This window comes from Alnus glutinosa, chromosome 12, assembly GCF_958979055.1.
Source record: "Alnus glutinosa chromosome 12, dhAlnGlut1.1, whole genome shotgun sequence".
Taxonomy (NCBI): domain Eukaryota; kingdom Viridiplantae; phylum Streptophyta; class Magnoliopsida; order Fagales; family Betulaceae; genus Alnus; species Alnus glutinosa.
In genome coordinates, this window is record NC_084897.1 from 4,011,676 (window position 1) to 4,036,863 (window position 25,188).

At 36.2% G+C, this 25,188-nt stretch overlaps 2 protein-coding genes across 2 annotated transcripts; one reads left to right on the plus strand and one right to left on the minus strand.

Annotated features, from left to right (window-relative positions):
- The first annotated feature begins 1,715 nt into the window (after positions 1-1,715).
- LOC133851347 (cullin-1-like) lies at positions 1,716-11,863 on the plus strand. Its single transcript, XM_062287721.1, has 20 exons — positions 1,716-1,871; positions 2,535-2,708; positions 2,824-2,923; positions 3,286-3,471; positions 3,607-3,654; positions 3,747-3,950; positions 4,042-4,119; positions 7,017-7,106; positions 7,220-7,300; positions 7,406-7,465; positions 9,049-9,078; positions 9,159-9,245; positions 9,332-9,481; positions 9,571-9,626; positions 9,827-9,947; positions 10,059-10,220; positions 10,337-10,480; positions 10,593-10,811; positions 10,912-11,079; positions 11,443-11,863. Exons 2-20 carry the CDS (start codon positions 2,578-2,580, stop codon positions 11,542-11,544), a joined length of 2,217 nt encoding a protein of 738 aa, XP_062143705.1. The 5' UTR covers positions 1,716-1,871; positions 2,535-2,577; the 3' UTR covers positions 11,545-11,863.
- A 504-nt stretch (positions 11,864-12,367) lies between these two features.
- On the minus strand, positions 12,368-23,584 carry LOC133851989 (cysteine-tryptophan domain-containing zinc finger protein 7). Its single transcript, XM_062288637.1, has 14 exons — positions 22,987-23,584; positions 21,971-22,043; positions 21,729-21,859; positions 21,202-21,603; positions 19,747-21,101; positions 19,207-19,643; positions 17,246-19,116; positions 17,007-17,167; positions 15,855-16,015; positions 14,838-14,998; positions 13,828-14,614; positions 13,566-13,729; positions 13,348-13,480; positions 12,368-12,615 (listed from the first exon to the last, which is right to left on the minus strand). The coding sequence occupies exons 1-11, from the start codon at positions 23,146-23,148 to the stop codon at positions 14,420-14,422; spliced, it is 5,109 nt and encodes a 1,702-aa protein (XP_062144621.1). The 5' UTR covers positions 23,149-23,584; the 3' UTR covers positions 12,368-12,615; positions 13,348-13,480; positions 13,566-13,729; positions 13,828-14,419.
- Positions 23,585-25,188: the final 1,604 nt, after the last annotated feature.

Consider the following 25,188-nt stretch of genomic DNA (forward strand, 5'->3'; position numbering starts at 1 on the left):
AATTTAATATGAATTATGAAATAGATCTCAATAATGCGTAAAACTAAGGCCTTGTTTGACAAGCAACACAAAAAATTTTCACTTTATTTTTATATTTTCCAATAACAATCAACATAAAAACATTTCAAATTTTTTTTTTCACTTTTTATATTATATCAATAATTTTTTTATTACTATTTAAATAAAAAAAATTCATTACAATACATTTTTTTTCTTCACTTTTCTAAACAATTTTTTTTTTTTACTTTATATCATATTTATCACTTTTTATTAACTCCAAAAATTAATAACCCACTATCTTGTTCTATGCAGTACTATACAAATTAATGCCTAAATATTGAACCATCTTCCCTCCAATTTTTTTTAAAATGCACTAGACTTCTTTTTTCTTTGTCAATATAACGGCTGGTTGTGAGTGTCAAGGAAAAATAATTCGATGTTGCAAATAGTTTTAGTGATAGATATAAAAAGGTTGTTACAATTAATTTCATTTAACATTTAAGTTTATCTTTAACTTAGTTTAAAGCTAACGAGCCCCCCCGACACCTGTATTAGGATCCTCTCCAGTTCAGTTCCTTATAATGGAGGGGCATTTTTGTTAAAAAAAAAATGTATAAAGACAAAAATACTCCTACATTGTACTAGAAAGGATTTCTGCATTATATTTAATTTAATTCACATTTCGAAAAATGTTTTTCCAACTTCGTTTTATGTTTTATAAACTATTGAAACATAATTTCAAAACCTTTTTTTTTTTTTTTTTTTTTTTTTATTTTTACGCAACTTAAAAAAAAAATTTACAAACCCAAACCAACCTAAACAATGTTTGTGGGAAATAGCCTTTTGGTCCAACTCTACGGAGAAAAGCTTTTGTTATATCATTCCCAAACAGGCCTTAATCTAATGGGCAAATTTTTCATAATACGAGTAGCAACATTACAATAGTGTGCACTAATAGTTTTAGAGACACGTGGGACCGACATGTAAATTTTTGTAGGTCTTATAGATTGAACGATTAATTTAAAAAAGAGATGTAAAAAAAATGTACAATATCTATACAATAATAAACCTCTGAAATGTAATGACTATTCCATAAGAATAATTATTCTTTTGTTTGGTAATGGTCTATTCGTTGGAATAATTATTTCCATTAGAATAACTATTTCTTTACGAAGAGGAATACCGATTCCTTTAAAAAAATGAGAGGTATAGCTATTCTAATGAGAATTGACTATAATTTCAAAAAAAAAAAAAAAAACCACTATTATTTTTTATTTTCTTTCATTTTTTTGGTTTTTTTTTTTTTTTTATTTCTTTTTTTTAAAAAATATATAAGTGAATTTTTTTAGTAATTTTGATTGGATTCTAATTAAAGTGTATATGTTGTTATCAAACAAAAGATTAAGAATAATCATTTCATTTCACTATCTTTTATTTTTGTGAATAACTATTCATTTTTCAAATAGAATATTCATTCCACAAATTAAACGAGGCTTTAGTTTTAACACGCACTCCTGTTGAATTAAAATAATAATAATAATAATAAACAAACAAAAAAAAAAAAGAAAAGAAAAGAAAAACACGCTCTCGCCGTCTAAATCAACGGCCGGGATTCACATCTCTTCAACTGCATGGAATCCATCGGAGCCCACCTTCACAATTCGTATACAATTTTGGAGTGCGTCTAGACTTTATAACTACTAAATACTAATTACGTACGCACGAACGTAGTTATTATATATCTATATATATACACACACCCACAAAAGGAACAGTGAGATTTTCTTTTTTATTTTCAGGCTTTTGATTGTTAGGGTTTTTGGCTCCATTATTTTGCGCTTGGCTCCTCGGTACGTCAATCGAATACGCAGGCAAGTTTTCAATCGATTTCGACCTCTTGTTTCGAGCATTGTTTCCGATCAATGTTGTGTTTTCGTTAGAGCTCGATTTCTCAGTAATATTATTGAGTTTCGTTTCCGCAATCGCTGTCTTGCGGAATCATCTGGAATCGTTTTCTAGGGTTTTCAGTTATCTGTCATTACGGCAAGCATTGTGATTTCTTCGAATTTTAAAGGGCTTTGGTGCTCTTTTGGTTATTTTCTTCTTGCAAACAATTAGACTTTTTTTTTTTTTGGTGGTGAAATTATTTTCAATTTTCAAACAGTGTTGATAATAATTGCTCTGTACCTGGTTTAGGAATATTTATTTATTTATTTATTCGTTCTCTGCAACTGAGCAAATTAATAGATAACTTTTTGGGGTTAGGGTTTCGCAATAGCACTGGTTTGAAGTTGTTGATAATGTCTTCTCGCAGTTCTTGATTGTTTGCGATATAATTTTAGCCCAAAAATTCAGAGTTATACATATATGTATGTGGTTATGTTTTTTTTTGGTCTTTGTTTATTTCTGTATCGTATTATTGAGCAAATTTTGTATACCGGTGTCGGTACAAGATGTTTGTGTCAATTATGCATATGTACAGTATGATTCAATATGGTTGAGATTGTGATTATTTTTATTTTCTGGATTTACAGATTATTGTAGTTTGACTTTGTTTTTTTATCGGCCTTTACTACAATGGAGCGCAAGATTATTGAGCTGGACCAAGGGTGGGAGTACATGGAGAAGGGCATTACGAAGCTAAAGAGGATTCTGGAAGGGTTGCCGGAGCCTCCGTTCAGCTCTGAGGAATACATGATGCTCTACACGTATCCTTTTTTCGATTAATTAGTACATACAATTCTTCTTTATTTGGTGTTTAACTATAATTTGAGTCATTCATGTTTGTGCATTGTGATTGTATGTCCTTAATTCCAAGTATAGAACAATCTACAACATGTGTACCCAGAAGCCCCCTCACGATTACTCCCAACAGCTCTATGACAAGTACCGTGAGGCGTTTGAGGAATATATCACTTCGACGGTGAGAAATATTGGCTTACTTCTTTCATGTTTTAATAATTATCATAAGGTGTAGAGTTGTAGGCTACTGTGTTGATTTATTGCAACTATACTAGCCAATAGGGATATTTATGTCATGTAATTTGAAGTCTCTTGTTGCATGTAGGAAAGGACTTATCTTAGAGGTCTTAGAGTTTTGTGGAACTTTTGCACACAATTGATGCTTAAAAAAGAGTTTTTATGGCCTAGTTGCATTATTTTTGTATGAAATTTATTAATTTTTATCAGCCTCATTGTTGTATTTCAATGCCATATTTACTGCTGGAGTCTCCTACTTTTTGGTTTTTTTACCCATTGTCCTCATTGGTTAACTTTATGTATTAGGTGCTGCCCTCTTTAAAAGAGAAGCATGATGAATTTATGTTGAGGGAGCTGGTGAGAAGATGGTTAAACCACAAGGTTATGGTGAGGTGGCTGTCACGCTTCTTTCACTATCTTGATCGGTATTTCATCGCGAGGAGGTCACTTCCCGCACTTAATGAAGTTGGACTAGCTTGCTTCCGCGATCTGGTTTGTTACAAGTCACTCTAATGGCACCTTTCACTATTTATGACATTTACTATGGTCTAATTCCTCTGCATGTCTTCTGCTTCAAAGTTACTTTGGGTCGTGTGAGAATGTATTTTTTTTTTCTTTCAATTCCAGGTTTACCAGGAGGTAAAAGCTAATGCCAGAGATGCTGTAATTACTCTTGTAAGTCTATTGCTTCTTGATCCTTAATTTTTGTTAGATTCTATATCTTGTAATCCAAAAGGTTTAGCTAATTAATGTTTGTGGATCAACAGATTAATAAAGAACGTGAAGGAGAGCAGATTGACAGAGCACTGTTGAAGAATGTTATAGATATATTTGTTGAAATTGGAATGGGTCAGATGGAGCTTTATGAACAAGATTTTGAAGCACAGATGCTCAACGACTCTGGTGCTTACTATCATATTAAAGCATCAACCTGGATCTCAGGGGATTCTTGTCCAGAATACATGTTGAAGGCAAGTCTATGCAAACAAAGATTCTTGATGGTGTAGTTTATGTTAATAAACTTTGTGATTCTAACATCTATTATCTCATTAAATTGTATAGGCTGAGGAGTGCTTGAAAAGGGAGAGGGACAGAGTTTGTCATTATCTGCATATAACCAGCGAACAGAAGTTGGTGGAGGTTAGTTAATATTTATGTGTTAACAAAATACATATTAGATCCATGTGTAGTTGGCTTCTTATTTTGTCTCACATATGAAGTGGTGATACTTTTCAGCAACACTCCCTCTGTTATGTGTTTTTCTTGGGTTAAGGATATTTTTGGTGATTTTGATATGGAGTGAGGAGGAATTGAGAAAATAAGCACGAACGGAATTGCAATGATAATGGGCTATTTGAGATGCCTGGGTCTCTAAGCTGATTAGAGAGTAGCAAATCTCCTTAAGAATCCATTTCTGTATATTTCTTTTCATGCTTTTCTTTACACCCTTGGTTCCCCTTTTATAAACTCTAAATAACTAATAGAAAGCATATCCTAACTAATTCTCCCTAACCAATTATTCAGTTATACGAACCAACCTACTCCTATTATTGTTTCCCTTACATTGCCCACTTCTTTAAGCACCTTGCCCACAAGGTGCAATTGGTAAAAAAAAATAAACCATTGCAAACACAAAGAAGCTACCCAATGCAAATAAAATGCCCCATTTAGAATTCTTTGTTGTCTCACACAACACCCACATGCTAGCCCATGACGTCATTCTGTTGGGTAAATGTTGAGCACTTTAGGCCCAGTCATTCGGAAAGCCCAACTCATGCTGCTGCCTAGAGAAAGAAATTCCAGCTGTTCTCAAGCAAAGGAAATGCTATTTTTTCAAAACGACATCAGCTCTTGCCACGTTGATCTCCACACCATCCAAGACCCATTCTCAGTACTGTTAGCCTTGAACCTTCCAGAAGCTTTAGCAAATCTCCCCCATGCATAACGCTTCTGCATCCCTGGCCACATTGGCACCCATTGTCGTCCTCCTTGCCGCTGTGCGAAACAAGTGCCGGCCGTTATGTGCACCCAAGGATCTCTAGAAACGTCTGGATTGCCAAACCCCATCTTTGTCCGTGAAAGATGCCGGAGGCCCCTGCCTCCCGTTATCGGCACCCACGGTGGCCGCCACCAAGAGAACTTCCAACGCCATCAGTGTTTGAAGACAACAAAATTCTTAGCCCTTTCATTCGAGTACGAAAACACAAATGAGCGCCGGATCTTAAACGAAGTCTTCGGTTTAGTCTCCAACGACGGAGGCCGCACTTCCATGAGCTCGATCATCGTGGCTGGCTTTAAACCCTCGATGTTGATGATGCCGTGCTGATGTAGATTGTCGAAGGTTTCCGCCGCTTGCTCGATGATTCTCCCGAATGGTTTAGGTAGTTTCTTGCTTGGCTTCTATGTTTAAAAAAGAGTCGGATCCGAGTCTGCGATGTTTATGTGCTCGTGTACTGCTGCTTCTTTCTCAATTTCTATCACAATCTCAATAAGATTGTCCCATTTACACCCCAAGTGGCATGTGTTCTCCACCATTACATTCATAGTTTCGTGCATTTGGCCCAATAACTCCAACGCCTTTCGGAGTATGGGTTGTGTTCTTTGGAATACAATCTTTAGCCGCTTCAGTCTTTCTTGGGTTATGCCTCATCGGGTGGTTGATCTTTTCGCTTGCTGGTGGACGGGTGGTCGCTTTCAGAGTGCGGTGGTGTGGAAGATGGTTCCTTGTTACCTTATATGGTGTCTGTGGAGGGAACGCAACGATAGACAGTTCGAGGACAAAGAAAGAACCATTGAGGAGCTCATTTCTTTTTTCTTTTATTCTTTGTACTCTTGGACGGCTGCGTTCCTTGCCCCTTCAGCGATTAATTTTAATGATTTTCTTGTAATGTTTTCTTCTTCTCCTTATTTGCCGTTCTTGTATACTACCTGTGTACTTGATTGCTTCTTGCACTTTTAATGAAATTTCTCTTATAAAAAAAAAAGTATTGCTGCTTGCTGTGGCCACATAATGACCATGGTATTTTGTGTTGTGGATTGAAAAATGAGAGGAAAAAAAAATTCGGTTATCGAAAGCTAGGAAAAAAAAAAATTCAGATAGAAATGGGAGATTTGGAAGCGAAGTTTGAAGAATCGAACGGCTCGGATACCATTTATTATGTGTTTTTCTTGGGTTAAGGATATTTTTGGTGATTATGACATGGATCGAGAAGGAATTGAGAAAATAAGCATGAACAGAATTGAAATGATAATGGGCTATTTGAGATGCCTGGGTCTCCAAGCTGATTAGAGAGCAGCAAATCTCCTTAAAAATCCATTTCTGTATATTTCTTTTCATGCCTTTCTTTACACCCTTGGTTCCCCTTTTATAGACTCTAAATAACTAAAGAAAGCATGTTCTAGAAAGCATATCCTAACTAATTCTCCCTAACCAATTCTTCAATTATACGAACCAACCTACTCCTATTAACCATTATATTATATCTCTTACACCCTCCCAAGAAAAGAAAAGAAAAGAAGAAGCTATTGAGTGGTGTTACTTTATTTAGCAATGCTTCATTTCCAAAAAATAATAGGGACCTTTTGAAGTTGGTATTATTTCATTGCGCCTTACGCTTTTAATGAGATTGGCTTATTGCTTGTAAAAAAAAAAAATATTATTTCATTAAAACACTTCCAATTTCCAAAAAAAAAAATGTAAGTTGAATTAAGGAGCATTATAAATTCTTGGAAACAATGATCATGTATTTGATACAAATATGCCCTCTGATGAGATAATAATGTAGAAATAAACCAGAGTGGTGAACAAGTTCGTCACATATGCATTATATATGTGGCACATATGACACCACCCGAGTGCTCCCACTTCTATATGGAAGTCTCTTTTTTGGCTGTTAAAGTTGACTTGGAAAGAAAATCCTGCAGCAGAAAACATTTTCATTTCATCCATTCGTAGTTGTGGATGCATAGTAGTACTATTTGGAAAAGATTGTCTGCGGTTTCCGTCTACTCAACTTAGCTGCATGCTTGGTCTGTAGAAAGTGCAAGATGAGTTGTTGGTGGTTAATGGGACACAACTGCTCGAGAAGGATCAGTCTGGATGTCGTGCTTTGCTGAGAGATGATAAGGTACTTTGTACTTTGTTCTAAGTCTTGTGCTTTGGCAATATATATATATTTTTTCTTTTGTATTTTACTATTTCATTAATGCTTTATCTATCATGCTTACCTTGCTATTAAAGGTGGAGGATCTTTCTAGAATGTATAGACTTTACCATAAAATACCGAAGGGCTTGGATCCTGTTTCTACTATATTCAAGCAGGTCAGTTGTTTCATGCTTACATTCATTTTGATGGCCAAAATAACGTCTCAGATATTCATGTGATTGCATATTGGTACTGATTCTTTGAGGGTTTCCCTGTTGTAGCATGTTATTGCTGAAGGTACAGCCCTGGTCCAACAGGCTGATGATGCTGCTAGTAGTCAGGTTAAGTATTTTGATATACTCTCCTTTAATGTAGTAAATTGTGTATCTTTGTACACATTTTTTCTCGTATTCCTTTTATTATCTAGTCATTGTGCTTAAATTGCCTTGTGCACACGTTAGTGGATATTCTGTGCAGCTTCTATTTGTGTTAAACAAATGATAATTCTATTATTGGAAAGCCCAAACTTCTATGTTGTTTTTGTCTATTTGTATATATCAATGTTACGTCTTTTTATATCAAAAAATATATATCAATGTTATGTCTTTTTGTCATTTATTTTATGTGTTTCATCTGTTGGCCTTAACATAAGGCACATACCTTTTATATATGAAACTGTAACCAATGTTCACCATCCTTTTTTAGACTGCAACGTTGGATACCTTGCATTTGAACAGAAATGCTGTACATCATCACTGATCTCAGAAACTCTTTAGTTACAAATATCATTGTTGCTTGCTGTTCGCTTTGATTGACTGGCTTTTATCATCAATGCATTTTGAAGGGGTAGTTTAATTAGCTGCATTCTCTCTCTCTCTCTCTCTCTCTCTCTCTCTCTCTATATATATATATATATATATATATATATATATATATAAGAGCGATAGCCAATTGCCATTTAGGTGTTGAGTTTTACTCGACATAGGTGTTAGTACATGTGAATTCTTCATTATGTTTCATAAGATCTTCGCACTAGAAAGCTTATGTTTATTCTTGTAGTATTTCAGAGTAGCTGGTTATGTTACTTATCAAAAAGAGTAGCTAGTTATGTGTTGGGGTATAATCGTTCTTTTGTTATGTGCAATTTGTTACACCCCCAAAAGTACTACATAGAAAGAAGAACAATATGGATTCTTAAAAGGGGGTGTTAACAAGATCATTAATGTCCGGCGACATCTTTGCTTGCTTTTTTTTTTTTTTTTTTTGAAGATACACGATCGTTAGTGCTGTGCAAAGAGGGATTATTAAACAAGAGTTGAGGCATACAACTGTTGAGTTTTACTGCCACACAAGTGTTACATTAATTTTATTTATTTTTATAAGTTTCACCGGATTATGGCGCAAGAAAGCTTTTGTTTGTTCTTGTAGTTCATTAGAGTAGTTTATTAGGTATTGGGGTAATGATTTTGTGTTATATGCAACTTTCATATACTTAAATGAAGTACTAAGTGTAAAACAGAAAAAGATGGGACAGATTATAGCAATAGGGAATGAAATAATGTCATGATAGGTTAGCCATGTGATATTTTCCTATCATGATATTCAATTTTTAGATCTTGCGGTCACTCCTTTGAGCATTTAATTTTAATCCTGAAATGGTACTGTGTTCCTATTATTGTCACGTGGCGTATTACTATTTTATTTTTAATTTTCTGGATTTATGTGACACTAGCTGTTCAAGTTTCAGCCTATCACTTTTGTTAGTGGAGTTGTGTTATCTTCACTGATCATTGTGGGATAAGCCTAGCAACATTAATTGTTCTTAGTATAATGAATACTATTCCCTTAATAGGTTGTCTGCTTTTCATCTTTGTTTCTTAATTGTTGATTTTAGCACTAAGTCTTAATTTCCTTGTTTCTGCAGACTCCAAATGGGGCTGGTGTGCAGGAACAGGTAAATCTTTTAACCTGTATAAGTAGAATTTTAGGAATTGTAAAGAAGGTTAAAGATTGATTTAGTTGTGCGGTCTGCAGGTCCTCGTCAGAAAAATAATTGAGCTGCACGACAAGGATATGGCATATGTGGTTGATTGCTTTTTGAACCACAGTTTGTTCCACAAGGTTTGTGTTGGAAAATGCTAGTTGTTTGGACCTGCCTTATCACTTCGTGTGTCTAAAAAATATTAATCATTTTGAGTGTCTATTAGGCCCTGAAAGAGGCTTTTGAGGTATTTTGCAACAAGACTGTTTCTGGCAGTTCAAGTGCAGAACTACTAGCTTCATTTTGTGATAACATCCTCAAGAAGGGTGGGAGTGAAAAGTTGAGTGATGAAGCCATAGAAGAAACACTTGAGAAGGTAGTATTATTAGTTTTGTGCTGTATTAAAGTGAATTAGATATTACTGGCGGTGGCACTGGTCATAATCTATGTTATTGTGCTCTACAGGTAGTGAAGTTGCTCGCGTACATTAGTGACAAAGACCTTTTTGCAGAATTCTACCGGTAATCTCTAATTTTTTTTTTTAGTAGGTTTTGACGTCGTTTTATATTTCATTTGTTACTGTTGGAATTTCAAGCTTAGTTAAGAGTGGTAGACTCAGGATTTGTGGCATAAATGGTTCATTTTGCTAAAAACAGTCGGGATTTTTTTTGGTCGTCTATCTACAAATCAGTGCTGATTCTACATTGCTGAGACTCTGCAGGAAAAAGCTTGCTCGTCGGCTACTTTTTGATCGAAGCGCTAACGAAGAACATGAAAAGAGTATACTAACCAAGCTGAAACAGCAGTGTGGTGCGCAATTTACATCAAAGATGGAGGGGATGGTGAGTTGGCTGTGATTATTTGGCCTAAGTGTTGCATCTGCCGACATTATTGTTCTGTCAATTGAGATAATGCTTGGCATCTTTTTTTCTTTTACTTTTTTATTTCTCCAGGTGACGGATTTGACACTGGCACGGGAAAACCAGAACAACTTTGAGGATTATCTTCGTAATAACACGAATGTAAATCCTGGTATTGATTTGACAGTCACGGTTCTTACTACTGGATTTTGGCCAAGTTATAAATCATTTGATCTCAGCCTCCCTCCGGAAATGGTAACATTTACTTGTTTAGATGGTGGGCATGTTAAAATTTCCACAGCTAATGTTAGTTTGCTGTAAAGTAGTCAGGTTTACTAATATTTGTTATTTTTGTAATGTTTTTGCTTCAGGTCAAGTGCGTAGAAGTTTTCAAAGGATTCTATGAAACAAAAACAAAACACAGAAAACTTACATGGATTTACTCATTGGGCACTTGCAACATTAATGGCAAGTTTGAGTCAAAAACCATTGAATTGATTGTGTCAACCTATCAGGTAATCTTATTTTGCAAAATTAAGTATGTCGTTAGTGGGTTGGAACTAGATTATTAGATTCCGGTGTTGACTGAATATGGGATCGTAATCTTCTGTTGTTTATATTTCACAGGCTGCTGCCTTGCTGCTATTTAATAATGCTGATAGATTGAGTTATTCGGAGATTATGACTCAATTGAACTTGACCCACGATGACTTGGTTAGATTGCTTCATTCTCTGTCATGTGCTAAGTATAAGATCCTGAATAAGGAGCCAAACACAAAGACTATCTTGCCAACAGACAACTTTGAGTTCAACTCCAAGTTCACAGATAGAATGAGGAGGATTAAGGTATTTAGCGTTCTCACTTTTCATTAGCCTTTACACTCCCCTACTTCCTTCGATTCTTTTGTATTAAAAGGTGATAAATTTTGAAAATTTTCAACTGTAGATACCGCTTCCACCAGTGGACGAGAGGAGGAAGGTAATTGAAGATGTTGACAAGGATCGGCGATATGCTATAGATGCTGCAATTGTGCGCATTATGAAAAGTCGGAAAGTATTGGGTCACCAACAATTGGTTATGGAGTGTGTTGAGCAGTTGGGCCGCATGTTTAAGGTCTCTCTCTCTCTCTCAAATTTTTTTTTTTTTAATCTTCTGTTTATGTGTTGATGTTACATATGATGGTGCTAAAACACGGTCATGGAAGTTATTTTTCAAAATTATAATTATCGGCATTCATCAATTGTATCATGAATTCTGGCATGCATCTTTTTTATTTTATTTCAACTACAATTTTTTTTTTTTTTTTTTTTAGTTAATTTTGGCTTTTGAGTTGCATATAGGCGATCATTGTTTTAAGGGGCAATTGGTTCCAAAACAAAATATTGAGTTGTCTAGCAATGTCAGATGTTTCCATTTCTTTTATCTTTTTCATTGTGTGTACTAAAATCGAAGCTAATAATGGATTCAAATGTGCAGCCCGATATTAAAGCAATAAAGAAGAGGATTGAAGATTTAATCACCCGTGACTATCTGGAGAGAGACAAGGAAAACCCAAACGTGTTTAAGTACTTGGCATGATTGAACGTTGCAAAGCTGGAGCTGTTGATGGTTTAAAATCACAGTGGGTGGTGGTGTAGGCCCTTGGCATGAACCTGTGATGTGTTCTTGGAAAGGAGTAGGGGGCATTATACTCAATTATAAATTTCTGTAAATGCTTTTCGTTACAGCTTGCTGTGCCTTTTCTCTAGTAGTATATTAGGAAGCTAAAATTCAGGAGCAGCGAATTTTTGTGTACTACACCTTAAGGGCAAATATATTTGTTGTGATTAACGTATATAATTACCCTTTCGGAGAAAAAATTAATAGGAATGCCCATTTTTAACGTCATTAAACTCAATTTGTTTGCTTTGTTTGGTGATGCCTGATGAGTGACTGCGAGTATTTCAGTCAGAAAAGCCATGCACTTTTTACCAATTTGATCTACGAGAAATGCTATATACTACACTCAACGTACTAGACTTTGGTTTTTTTTTTTTTTTTTATTTATATATATATTTTTTTAAATTTTTTTTTTTATTTTTTTAACAAGAGTTGATCTAAAGGCTAATAAAAGGTTGAGGGTTCTTGTTGTTGACATTGGCTCTTAATTCATACACGATTTAAGCCCAAGGAGAAATTGAAGAGGATGAATCCACCGGGCAATTTTGGAAGCATGGAAATATGGCGGAGAAAATTAATACTTATACAACTTCTACACATTTCATTTTCAAGTTCACTATTGAATTTATGAGACCCAAATGTGAGTTCTACAAATTCAAGTAGATTTGAAACTTAGATATATAGTTCTTTCTCAGTATTCAAAGCCATTAATCATGACAATCATCACAGGTAAATACGAAAATTGAAAAATTAAAAGATATAAGATTTTATTAAGAAGAATTGGACAAATGTTACTATCATTATACAGGTGTAAGGGTATGCAAGTCCGGAGAGGGGTCAAAAATCTCGTCATTAATGAGTTAATTACAATTTACAAATCAACTAAAAATAAAAGAGACAAAGTAGAGTGATGGTGATGGGAATAGAGAAGTCAAATTTTCCACTGCTGCCAACCATGCTTCCATGGCCACTGCGTTTTAATTACTTAACCTGCATCCACATGCAATTAAGTTAGTAGTAATACTACTTTCCAACTCTAAATTACATAAAAATATAAGCCCCAATATATATAAAAGAGAATTCCTTTTAATTTTTTTTTTTTGCTTTTATAAAAAAGTGCTAGTAAAAAAATGATCTTTTATTATTTTCTTTTTCTTTTTTTAAACAAAGAATCTAAAAAACTAAAAACTCAGGTTTTAAAATTGAATTGAAGCAGAGCACTACAAGCAATAGATACAATTTTCTGAATATTTATGTATCACACAGTTGCAAGTAAATACCAACACAAAAGAAAAAGTGGTAAAGAGGGGCATTTTGAACACACTCTTGGGGTCTTCCTATCCTAACCATGGACCTATACTTCCCAACACAAGCCATTTTGACCATTAGACCCCATAGCCATCCCTTCTTTCTATGCCAGAATGGAGTAATGCTATACCTCCAACTCTTTCACAACTTGCTAACATGTGATCAGAACCATGTCTACCACTTTAAAAAAAATAAAAAATAAAAAATTAACATCCTCCAATCACATGCTAACATGTGTTATAAAAGAGTTGTAGGTCTAGCATTTTTCTATATATTAATACTAAAAACTAGAAGTGCAATACATAACTCTCTTGACACTAATCAATTGGGAGGAAATAAGTATTTCATCGACATATGAATTGAATCTTCATGTCTTCATCAAGTTTAATTAGGGAGTGAAAAGAGTAACTTCACCTGTTACTATTGGATCCAAATGCCGCTAGCTGATGGTATGGTATTACACTCCCTCCAGCCTTTTGAAAAAAGAAACTTAAGCTGTTCTGGTATGAATGTGAATCAATGATTTGCATATTTACAAATATAGACACTGTCAATTAAGAAAATAAAATGAGTTAGAAAAAGAATGTCGAACAGCAGTAAAAGCAAATATTTCACAACTGAGTACCACAAACCTCTTAAGGAAAACACTTGATGAATGCAGTTCTGAAAGCTGCATGGTTATTACTGTGATTTACTTTCTTTTATACAATTTTTGCTGACTTATTCCTGCTTGTGTCTATCAACAATAAAGAGAACATTATTCCCACCTACAATAATAGAAACTATAGAAGACCACCTGCAAACATGCATAAAACCCAAAGTCAGATCAAAAACAGAGAATTAGAAACAGAAGGTTGATGGAAAAGAAAGGATTGATGCAAATAAGTTGCCTACATGAGACTGCCATTTCTTTTATGCTCTATACTCTGAAGTGTCGGTGCTGGTAAACCAATATGACAGAGTCGATGCACATTCGGGCAGCTCCCCATGCTTCAAGTTGTCTCCAAACAAAGTAAACATCAAATTGACAGGACAGAAGAACTACAACTTCCTTCGAAGAAAAAAGAGGCCAATTGAAGTTTTGGTATCAAAATTCAAACACCCCAACCATTATATCTTCAACCACAATCCTGAAGGATCATATATCCATCCATATACATCAAAAATCTCAAAATCATTTTGGCAGAACCTTAAGTGATTCACACTTCCTCAATTTGTCCCTTGTCCAATTCAGAAAGCAGATACAGCCCCTTAAAATGTTCATTTGAAGATGCCATTACTCATCTTGCATCACAAAAAATGTATAGAGTGCACTAACTTTGCAAGTTGGTGAGGACCAGTCTCGCGAGAACTATCATGCAGTGTGGCAGAGAGATCCAGGTCAGCCTCTTTTCTTTTGTTCCTTAAAGGCTTAATACACAGGATACACCAACCAAAATTACTTTCTTCCCAGGGTTGAATTGTCTCCATAACCACTTTTGATTCTTTAACGGCTAATGGCCTCCATCGCAAGCCGTACCAAACGTAGACATCCCTCAACATCTTGGAAGTTAAAATCAAGAGCCCTTTTAATGGAAGAGATACTCTCCCCAACTTTGTTCTCACCCAAGCTTACATTAGCAGCTGCAAAAGCAAGCCGTGATTTCCTTGAGGCTTCCATTGCAAAATTTACATCCTGTGCCTGCATGTGGAAAAGAAGCCCAGTAAGACATTATAGCTGTTGTATTATAGGCAAGATTACATTATAAACTTGTATCAAGGGTATTGAGGAAAGATGCATCATTTGCATATAATATTCTTCTCCTACTAAAGATGTACCTTTGAAGCCCAGTTGGTTTATAATATTTTTATTCAGAATATTCTGCAAGAATTTAAGTTTATAAACAGGAGCAATATATGCTTACAAAACTGAGCAACCGCACAAAGTTGGGACGGCTTTGGGCAGCAATGACATGGTTTCCAGCAACTTGGGGAGAGCTAACACCCTTTGATAAGGTAACCTTGTCCACTGTGGTGGGGTTGTTTAAGTTGTCAAGATCAGAGGCAGATGAAGAAGGAGACTCACCTGAATAATGCAACGAAAAGAATGACATCACATAATAAGAACAATGGTACTAAACGTCCCTTTTAGTGTCAATTCAGTGGCATATAATAAACTGAGAAAGGCAATTTCTAAAGGAAAAGGAAAAGAAAAAGAAAAAGAAAAAATCATCAAATATGACAAAAAAAAAAGGGCACCCTCATGGGCCTTGTCACAAGCTCTTCTTTTAGACCTGGATTTTAGGCAAGCAAACTAATGCATGTACCACTCCACCAATTAGAAAGGCCAAACAAAATTGTTTGTCAAAAACAGTCAGAAAAGAATGACCAACATGTGTGCCTCTATAAAATTTGTTTTTTCAATGAAACTTTTTGGGGGAAACCACATCTACCCTCCTCTAATTACCACCCTATTTGCAATGTCCCCTACATTCCAACCCCACCCCCCCCCCCCCCCCAAAAAAAAAAAAAAAATCTACCATTGAGGTTGCAATGTCCCTTTTCTGCGACCCAAAATGGAAAATGGTAATTTCTAGCTTTTATTTTTTCAGAATTTTTGTTTCTCGCTTTTTCAGAATTTTTGCTTTTTATGTTTTTTTTTTCTAATTTTTTTTTTTTTTTTTTTTTTTTTTTTTTTTTTCTGATTTTTCTGATATAGGCTCATCATACAACTCTATCAAATTATTATGTGTGCGCATTCCCTTCTGTGTGAAATTTACTTGAACTGTGGAGAGAGCTCAGGGGGTTTCATGCTAAGAAGAGCTTATAGTAGCTTTAATGCATAAAAAGTAACTATAAAATAATTTCCCAGGGAAAAAATCTATCAAGTAATTGGTTCCCACAGAAAAACAACAATTTTACTAGATCATGACATTAATTACCAGGAGGAACCATTTGTAGAGCAGTCTGCAACTGGTGGCGATCTCTACTTGCACTAGTATGTGAGAAATAAACTACCCTCATATAAGCCACCTCCATGCATTTGTAGGCCAGAGCAGCAGCAGCCATGTGTTTGGATTTCTCATATTCATGGGCACAATACCTATTCCATACAGCAGATGATCAGTATGATGGGCACAAAAGCTCCAAATGCTCATTCAAATTCATAAAGATAAACACATCCAGAACAAGTTCAATATTAAGACAACTAAGTTCCAGATAGCTGCAGTATTATCCAGACGGTTAAAAATTTATAAGCTGCATCTGTAGCAATGGGGAGAAAATAGACTGAGAAAGAGTTACAATCAATTCAACTTAACCAAATTGAAAAGATGGTTAAGAAAGCTTCACTAAGAATGAAGAAGACCATAAAGATGAATCCCAAAGTGTCAAGCCTTAACCCAAGAAAGAGTCTCAAGACTCTCTCCCCTTCTCCCCTCTCTCTTGTCCTCTCATTCCCGAACCCAACAGTGGCTCCTATAATCTCCAAAATTAACCTCAATCAAAAAATGAACTCTTTGATCCCAGACCCGAAAGCCCTCCACATACAAGTCACAACAAATGAGAGATAGCATCCATAGATTACAAGCCAAAATACTGCCAACAACTTCACATCATACTCCTTCCGTATTGGGTAAGGTCTGAAATCTGTAGGAACCCGCAAACAGCAGAGTGGGTGCACACATGCAAAGGGTGTAGTTTAAAATATCATGAATCATAAGCTTCAACCCATTTTAAGAATTAATTATTTTTATTTTTTATTTTTAAAAAAAAGGTGATAAGAATTAATAAAGAGAAGCCATGTTAGAGAACTACTGAGGACTGCAGTTTTGACGAGTTTTAAATGATTTTACAATGTATGACACTATGTGGCACATTCAGCCTCTTTAACACAAGTCGAACCAGTTCTTTTAATTTACTATTTAGGAATGGGCAAAACATTTGCATATTCATGCTGACGGGAATTCTAAGTCCTGCTGTGAACATTGCTTATTACTTAAACAATGACTGCAAAAAAGAACACAGAAAAAACAAAGGGAAAAAAGAACAGAACAAGTAAACCCCAAAATTTCATGCTTTATATTTTGACTTACTCGCATAGTTTTGCGGTGCTGCTATACACTTGCTTCGATTGAATTATCTCACTATGTTTGGAACTCTCACAGTGCCCAGACTCCAATAGAGAGGCTCCATAAAGAAACTTGAGGGCCGCCTCAAAGTAAAGTCCTGTACTCTCAAGAATTGACCCAGAGTTCTGCCAAAAAAACAGCGGCAAAGAATTAGGACAGAATAAACAGCAACAACGGCTAAATCAAGCAGAGACTGTGAAAACCTTAAGACGATCGGCCAAGTGTTTTAGATCTTTAGCTTCTTTCAGAGCGTTGTTAGCAGCCTGGCTGGAGGAATCTCTTCTAGCTGGACTAGGGGCATCAAGTTCCCTGCCCTTCTGCCCATTCGGTGTGGAATGTCTTGAACTAATGTGCTGAGTTCCATTCTGCTGATCAGCCTTTCTCATTTGTTTTCGCATCTTATATGCATCATCACCTTCAGAGGCATCAACTGCTGAACTATCTACTCCATTTCCATTTTGGGACCCAGTTGCTGGTCTGGGACAACGGTTCAGTGTCTCAATTTGAGGTCCTCCAGACGGTGGTAGTGGTAGTGACTTCCCTCTCCCAGAAAGTAGCCCAACTTGATCAGTTTTGTCAGAAGGGAACCTCTTTGAAGATCTTTCACCATCACAGTCTTGCTGCAGATTTTGCTTTGCTGTAGACAATGCATCCAGTCGGCAGGTAGAATCTACTTTGATGTGTGGACCATCATGCTCTCCAAGCTTTAACTGGCTCTCTCTTTTACTACTCTCACTTGACAGTTTTCCTGCAGGATCTTTCTTACTGACATATTTGTTGTCAGCTTCATCTGACTTGATTCCAAACTTCTCCTGCAACTGGTTTTTACCATCCCTAGGTTTTACTTCATGGGAAGGAGGGTGGTCTTGAAGGTCAAAGAGAGAATCAGAAATCTTGACCTTATCCATATCAAAGTCAGTTTTAAAACTCCGGTTTTTGTCCTTCAACCGTGAAGAGGACCCCTTTCCAGACTTCCTTGGACGAGACTCATTAGTACGAGGATGACTGTCAGTCTGTCTATCATCATCGTGGCATTGATTTGAAGACTGTTGTTTACTAGGATATGGAGTATCCTGGCCTAAATTATAGACCCCACCATTTGTAAAATGGCTGTTTGCAATATTAGGAGAAGGCACAATCTGAGTTCTAGCTTTACCATCTGATACGTGAGTAAAATCCCTGTCTTGAAAATCAAGCTCAGAGGACCCAAGGGGCCTGTGATAAGCCACACTGAATGTTTGGTCCTTCCTTGCTGTCCCAGATCGATCACTCCCATCATTATCTTCAGCATCCGAGCACCTTCTTGGACTACCTATGGCAAAGAGACCAGTATCTGGATGGTCATCTTTCCCCTTGAGGTCCCTACTTGCTGATGTAAGCTTTTCTGAATTAGAAATTCTCATAGGTGATGAAGAAACTGATTCAACTGGTGAGCCTTTCACTTCCTGGAAGCTGGCCTTTGTTTTATGGGAACCAGAAACCTTAGAAGAGCTTGAAGTAGCTGCCATGGAAGGCTGCAGAGATCCCACATCCCTTCTCAAAGAATCCATACAATCCAAGCTTCGCTGAGACAGATTGCTCTCTAGATCTTTCCCAAGTTGGTGGTTCTTTGCACGACTACTTTTTTTGTCTGTTCTGCCACTGTCTCTACTTGCCCTGGATTCTTTCCCCTCAGACTTGGATACCCTTAACTTCCTTTCCTTCCGGTAGTCATCGTTGTCCCTCACTTTCCTCTTTTCAGAGTTTTCTCTACCATCAGAGGTTCCCATTTCCAAGGGAACTGAAACAGTGTGTTTTGCCTTCTTAACAGAAACATGTAAGTCGCCCGTTGTATCATCCCTTGAGTCCTTAAACAAGGAGCGTTCGTTGTATTTAGGCTGATCCCTCTCAGATAATGCAGTAGAAAAACCACTATTTGCAGTAGGACCTATCTTCCCAGCGGGCACACCGTGGTCCGACATCCCATCTTTATCAGTAAAATGCATAACTTCAGTCTTGATTTTCTTGGAAGCTCTAGAACAATCTTGATCACTATTATCCTTTCTGCTTTTCATCTTTAAATTCTTTGTATCACCTGTGTAAATGGTTTATCAAGAAGTTAATTACATATAATAAAAAATGGAGTTCCACAAACACATAAATTTCCTGGCTTCATATACAATACCTCCATCAGAATAGTTGTCACGTACTTTTTGCTTCTCTTTATGTTTTTTCACAGGTAGTTCACTGGACTTGCTTTGCTGCTGAAAATCGGGTTCTCCCATCAGAGGAGATTGGCTCACATCATTTAGGCTCCTACCTTTCACTGAAGCTGGCAAGTTTTTCTTCATTGAATTTGACAATTGAGGGGGACCATCTTTATATGTTGCATCTGATGGTTCTTTTAATCCATCTTTCTTTTTTCCACCACAAGGCATAGCAGGTACACCAATATTTTGGTGGTTTTGGTCAGGGTGCCGACCATTAGCCAAGGTTACTCCAGTTATAACCCCACCAAGATTACCATGCATAGTTTGACTTTCAGGAGCAGGAACTTGGTACAGTGCGAATAGAGCTTTTGTTGTTTCCTCCTGGGTGACACTACACCGATTCATTCCACGCCTACAAACATTTATGTATAGGTCAAGCACCATAGAGAGAGAGAGAGAGAGAGAGAGAGAGAGAGACAGAAGAATACTTAAAATGCTACTGGAATAAAACTTACAGCCAGTCTAGCATGCTACATAGCCACTTCTCTGGTAGGTCTTTAGGGCTTGTACCAAAAGGAAGAAGCCGCCATTTATGACACCTGTCACACTGCACCCAAGTATCGAGGTCTATCACTGAAGGAGCCCCTGTTGCTGGAACTGCATTAGAAATGGGCCCATTCCCATAGCATGGACCTCCATTTGAAACCACTTTAGGATGAGCCTCTGATGTCAACAGCTTATCAAATTTCTTATCGCTTGATTTTTCACCTGAAGCATTGTTAATGGAAGCTATGCTTTTCTCAACCACCTCGAAGTCCTTATCTTCAGAAGGCACTTCCAATTCCATTTGGTTCTCTTCTTCCAATTTCCCAAAGAAATCTCCATATTTTTCTCCAGCTCTTCCAAGATCCTTTTGTAATTTCAAGTCCTCCACTTCACTTTTAGAGGTATAATTGTCTGCATGAGTGCTCTTTTTTGTTTTGGGAACTGACGAAGAACCAACCCTCAAGCTTACTTTTGGTACCTCTGCAGCGTGGGTGCCATTACTTTGACTTCCCTTTGATTTTTTCTTACTCCCAGAAAGAGAATGTTCCTTCTCAGGAGGCAATCCCATACTGTCTTTTTCATGGACAGTAGCTTTCTGATTAGCCTTGTCCTTTAAAGGATCTGTGAGTTCAGTGTTTAGAGCTTTCCTTCCCTTATAAACATTTGAATCAGACTTTACTGAGTCATAACTTTTCTCTCTGTTGGGATGGGCAGCTTTTTTTGGATATACTGAAATGTCATCAAGAGAACTTGCTTTCTTATCTTCACAAAACTTTCCAGCTGAACCAGCCTTTGACTTCTCAAACCAGCCATCCTCTTGAGAGAATGTCGGCCCCAACGGTTCCTCTTTAGGTAGCTCAGAGAAATCTTTGTCCTTTAGCAAACCCATATTGGCTTCCCTTAATGCATCAGAGGCCCGATCTGTACCTTTTTCCATGTCACCAACAGCGTAATTTGAATTAGAAAGAAGCGGCAGCTTCAGAGTCTTAGAAACAAGCTCCTCACAAGCCAACATATCAATGTCTGGTTCCTTCCTCGATATAAACCCATTTCCCTTCCAAGCACCATTACTATTACAACTCTTCAATTCTGCTGAAAGATCATTTCGCTTCAAAGATTTCATTTTCTTTTCTCCTAACACTTTCCCATCAGCCTTTCTAGAATCAGACCCATTTGGTAGCGTGTTCAAACTTTCCAAGCCACCCCTGCTCACAGGCATAGATCTATAATCTTTCATAAGCTTTTCCTTTTCACTCAAGTCAATAAGATCATGGGAAAGGGGTGATAAGAGTAGATCCCCGTACACCGGAAAGGATGTCATAATCTGCTCCAAAACAAATACAAACAAACACGTTCTAATTTCTCTCATACACATTATGGACAAGAAAATAGGGGATAAGAAAATTACAAGGGAGATGCTTCACCTGAAGAATACTGGAGGGGGATTCAAATGGGACACCTTGGGGCTCCCGGGACATCCCTTCACTTTCTGAAGGGCTGTCATTCAATGATGACGATGGTGAGACATCAAGACCAAGGCCGCTGTAAATTGCAGCATTTTTTCGTATTGACAAGTTATCAGAACCCACTTTGATTCGAACCTTTAGTGTTTTCTGGTCTGATAAATTAGTAAGTTTCTTGTTTTCAGATTCATATCTAGTACTGACTTCCTCAGCACGAGTAGACGGTGTTCCGACATCTTGTTTGACAGAGTCCTTCGTGGATGGTTCCTTCAATACAGGCAATGATGTGGAACTAGTGGAAGCTGCTACAAGTCTCACTGACTGAGGTGCAGTTGAAGAAACTGAAGAGTTGTGATGGCCACCCTGTGCAGTAACATAAATGCTCAACTAGAAATTCTGAGATGACAAATTATCTGATCATAAATTTCTCATTTAAATATAATTAATTGATTATAAATAAATGATGTATCATATACTTAAAAATGTACCTCCAATAGAGAATTGTTGGGAGATCTGGCTGTGCTGGAGTACTGAACTTTTGGAGGACTCCTTGGATGAGGACAAACAGGAGATCGCTGATAGGAAGGTAAAAACGAGCCATACCCTCCAAACTTTGCTCCTGTCACAATCAAATAATTCTCAGACCATCGATTTAAGCGGACCTCCAAATTAATGTGGCCCTCAAGCTTTTGGGAAAAAAAAAAGGTTGTTCTCCTTTTTCTTGACTTACCTAAATTCTCTGCAGAAACCCCACCTTCAAAATCTTTCTGAAAGTGTCCCAAAACATTTTGAAGTTTCTCATCCTTACAAAGATAAGAAGATACATGTCATACAAAGCACCAAAAAACAAAATAAAGATAAATGAACAGGAATAAAAAAGACACTTAAAACTGGGCATAACACATCGTAAGAGGTTTAGATGGTTTGTAAAGCTAGCAGCATCACTTCCCTTAAGAAATTACACTTCACCACCCTACAATACATTAGCTAATTCTCTCGATCTCGACCTCAACTCCAAATTCAGAGAGTTCCAATCATGAATTTAAAGTTTCCGTAGTTTAAATCTCAGGAAGCTTAAATATTGATTCTACAATGCCCTCTAAACTCCATGGTGAAAATGATGAAACACAGATTTAATGACTCACAGAGCTGTTAAAGTACTCAAAAGAAACACTAAATTCCCGGCTAATGAAATTTTTTATTGGAAAACCTTAAGTGATCAACTCATGAGCTAAATGTCACCCTACCATGACTAATTATTTTTCCAGAAGAAGATCAAGTCTCTGCATTAACTGAACAGCTCAAAACAGCATTACTAAAATCAAAACAGGGATACTTCTCTTAATAATTGATCAAGCTGAATTCCCAAAAGCCATATTTGCAATTCAATAAACAAAGCTACGTTTAAGCTCACATAACAAGGTCTTGCCCTATAATTTCCTTTTTTTCCTTTTTTTTCTTTTTTTTGCTCTGACCATAGATTCTTGATACCAACCACATTAAGAACCCAGGACAATTTAATGTAACAATTCAGCTTCCTAAAAAGCCACAAAAAACAATCAAAGTAAGACATACAATCTAATCAAAATACACAGCTTGGATCTGACTTCAATAAAGTCAAAACACAACAACTATTTCTAACACCTCTAGAACAAAACTCACATTAAAGAAATAAACAAAACAAAACATATATATGATACTTGTCTGAAGCAAAAGACATGTAAAAAAAAAAAAAAAGGCCCTTACAATGTAAGACAGAGCAACATCTGGGTCGATGCTGGCGTCGTAATCGTCGTTGTCGTTCCGGTACGAACAAGCTTCGCCTTCTTCAAGCTCATTCTCGTCCATCTCTCTCCCACCACCAAATCCTAACCCTAGCCCCTTCCTTCCATCCCCAACAGAAATCATCCAGAATTTTTTTTTTTTTTTTTTTTAAAAAAAAAAAAAAAGGTAAAAGAGAACAACTTTTTAATCAAACCCTCAAACCCAGAGCTCCCTCTTCGCATCCCCGCCTCCAAATCCAAAACTCTCCCCGACCCATTTCACAGAAAGAAAAACCCACCAAGGATTTCCTCTGAAACAATCAAACCCAACCCCGATCGCGAATCACACCCCCCCAGGATTCAACAACGTTGAATGATTCAACTCTTAAATATCAAACTATTCAACTTAAACCCAATGAAAAATTGCTTCGATATTGTTTTCTTCCTCTGAAAGCTTACAGCTTCGGAATCGTTTTGGTACGATTTCTTCAGCTGGAATCGAATTAGCACATTCCTCTCTCTCTCCGGTTTTGGTTTTTGGTGTATTCAGCAGCCGCGTTTAATTTTTATTTTATTATTTTCTTTGAAGGAAAATATTTTTCGCTTATTTTAACAAGACCACATAGGATTTGGACGGAAAGGACAGAGAAAACCAAATACTACCATTTGCCGGAACATATTTATCCGAGATTACTGTTTTCGCCCCTTGGTTTATGTTTTTTTTTTTTTTTTGCTACAGCGGCCTGCAGGAGAGCGTGGTAATATTGCCCATATCAGCCGCCTTCCGCCGGGCGTGACTACCACGCATCGTTTCATATATTTTCAAAATTATATATTTGGCCTCACTCCAATGAAAAAATTGGTACAAAAATAAACTTTAGCATTAATTATTAATCAATGATGGTATAAAAGCAAATATTAATATCTTAGATTTTGTGTAAAGGTAAAAGATTTGATCCTCTATAATATGAGCCGACTTAGAGTTTAGGCATTGCAGATTTTATGACAAAATTAAATACAAAATCATGTGGGTGTTGGGAATCCTTGTGAGTGAATTTGTTACACTGAGCATGCAATTAATAGGTGCCACGTGTTACATTTAATTCTATCACAAATTACCATCATTTCATCCTAATCAAGATTCTCAAACTTCATTTATTTTTATTTGACATATGCATGTGGGTATATATATATATATATATGTCATCTTGTGTTGATGTTTAATTCTTTTCGTGTTAATAATTGTTACATTTTCTACTATCTATTTCAGCGAAATAGAGAAGATTAATTTTATGATACATACATACATATATATATATATATATAATAGTTTATGTATCGCCACATATAATGAATGTCACACCCCAGCCCCGAATCACAAACTAAGACTATTGGGAGTGTGGCTTAACCATTTAATCAAAGCAATAATTATGCGAACCAAGAAAGTGAATAAAAAGGAACATACAATAAAGATATGAAATTAACTTTACATTATCACCAATATTATAGGATTGGGGGCCACTATACAGAACAACATAAGAGGCGGATACAGCTCACAAAACTAAGGTCCAACAAGCACGTACATTATAGTGATCATCAAAAGTACTGTACATACTATATATATATATATATATATATATATATATATATATATATATATATATATATATATATATATATATATATATATATATATATATCTTTGTAGGTTCATCTGTACTTCACTAGGTAGTTGTTTTATCTGTAAAAATTTGTTTATAGGGGATGATGAGTCCACAACTCAATAAGTATACGTGACATGATAATCGAGATTATAAAATTGTGTCCAACAATTGATAGGTGCTTGTCACACCATTAGATAAAATGATATCATTGAGTATGTACGTATATACGTTTCTCATGCAATACAAATTTATTTGAAAATTATCTTGAATAGACACGATTAACTAAAAGAAATCTAACTCAACAAAAAAAGGTTTGTCAAAAACTAACGATTTTATTCGATAACAATTTTACAATATTGATACGGAAGTCTTAATTAGCAATTGAATAAATCCTTGTTAAAAAAATAATAATAATTGATTAAGACTGTCAGATTAGTATTATGAAATATTTATAAGATAAAAATATGCAAAATCTTAAATGGATATGTCTCAAAGGGGTAGTTCAATCGGCTGGGGACCAT

Coding starts and splice junctions, on each gene's coding strand:
- LOC133851347 (XM_062287721.1), top strand. CDS start 2,578: ATGGAGCGCAAGATTATTGAGCTGGACCAAGGGTGGGAGTACATGGAG. Junction 2,924..3,285: donor AGGAATATATCACTTCGACG/GTGAGAAATATT, acceptor TTTATGTATTAG/GTGCTGCCCTCTTTAAAAGA. Junction 7,466..9,048: donor ATGATGCTGCTAGTAGTCAG/GTTAAGTATTTT, acceptor TTGTTTCTGCAG/ACTCCAAATGGGGCTGGTGT.
- LOC133851989 (XM_062288637.1), bottom strand. CDS start 23,148: ATGATTTCTGTTGGGGATGGAAGGAAGGGGCTAGGGTTAGGATTTGGT. Junction 22,044..22,986: donor ATGTTGCTCTGTCTTACATT/GTAAGGGCCTTT, acceptor TATCTTTGTAAG/GATGAGAAACTTCAAAATGT. Junction 21,604..21,728: donor CCAACAATTCTCTATTGGAG/GTACATTTTTAA, acceptor GTTACTGCACAG/GGTGGCCATCACAACTCTTC.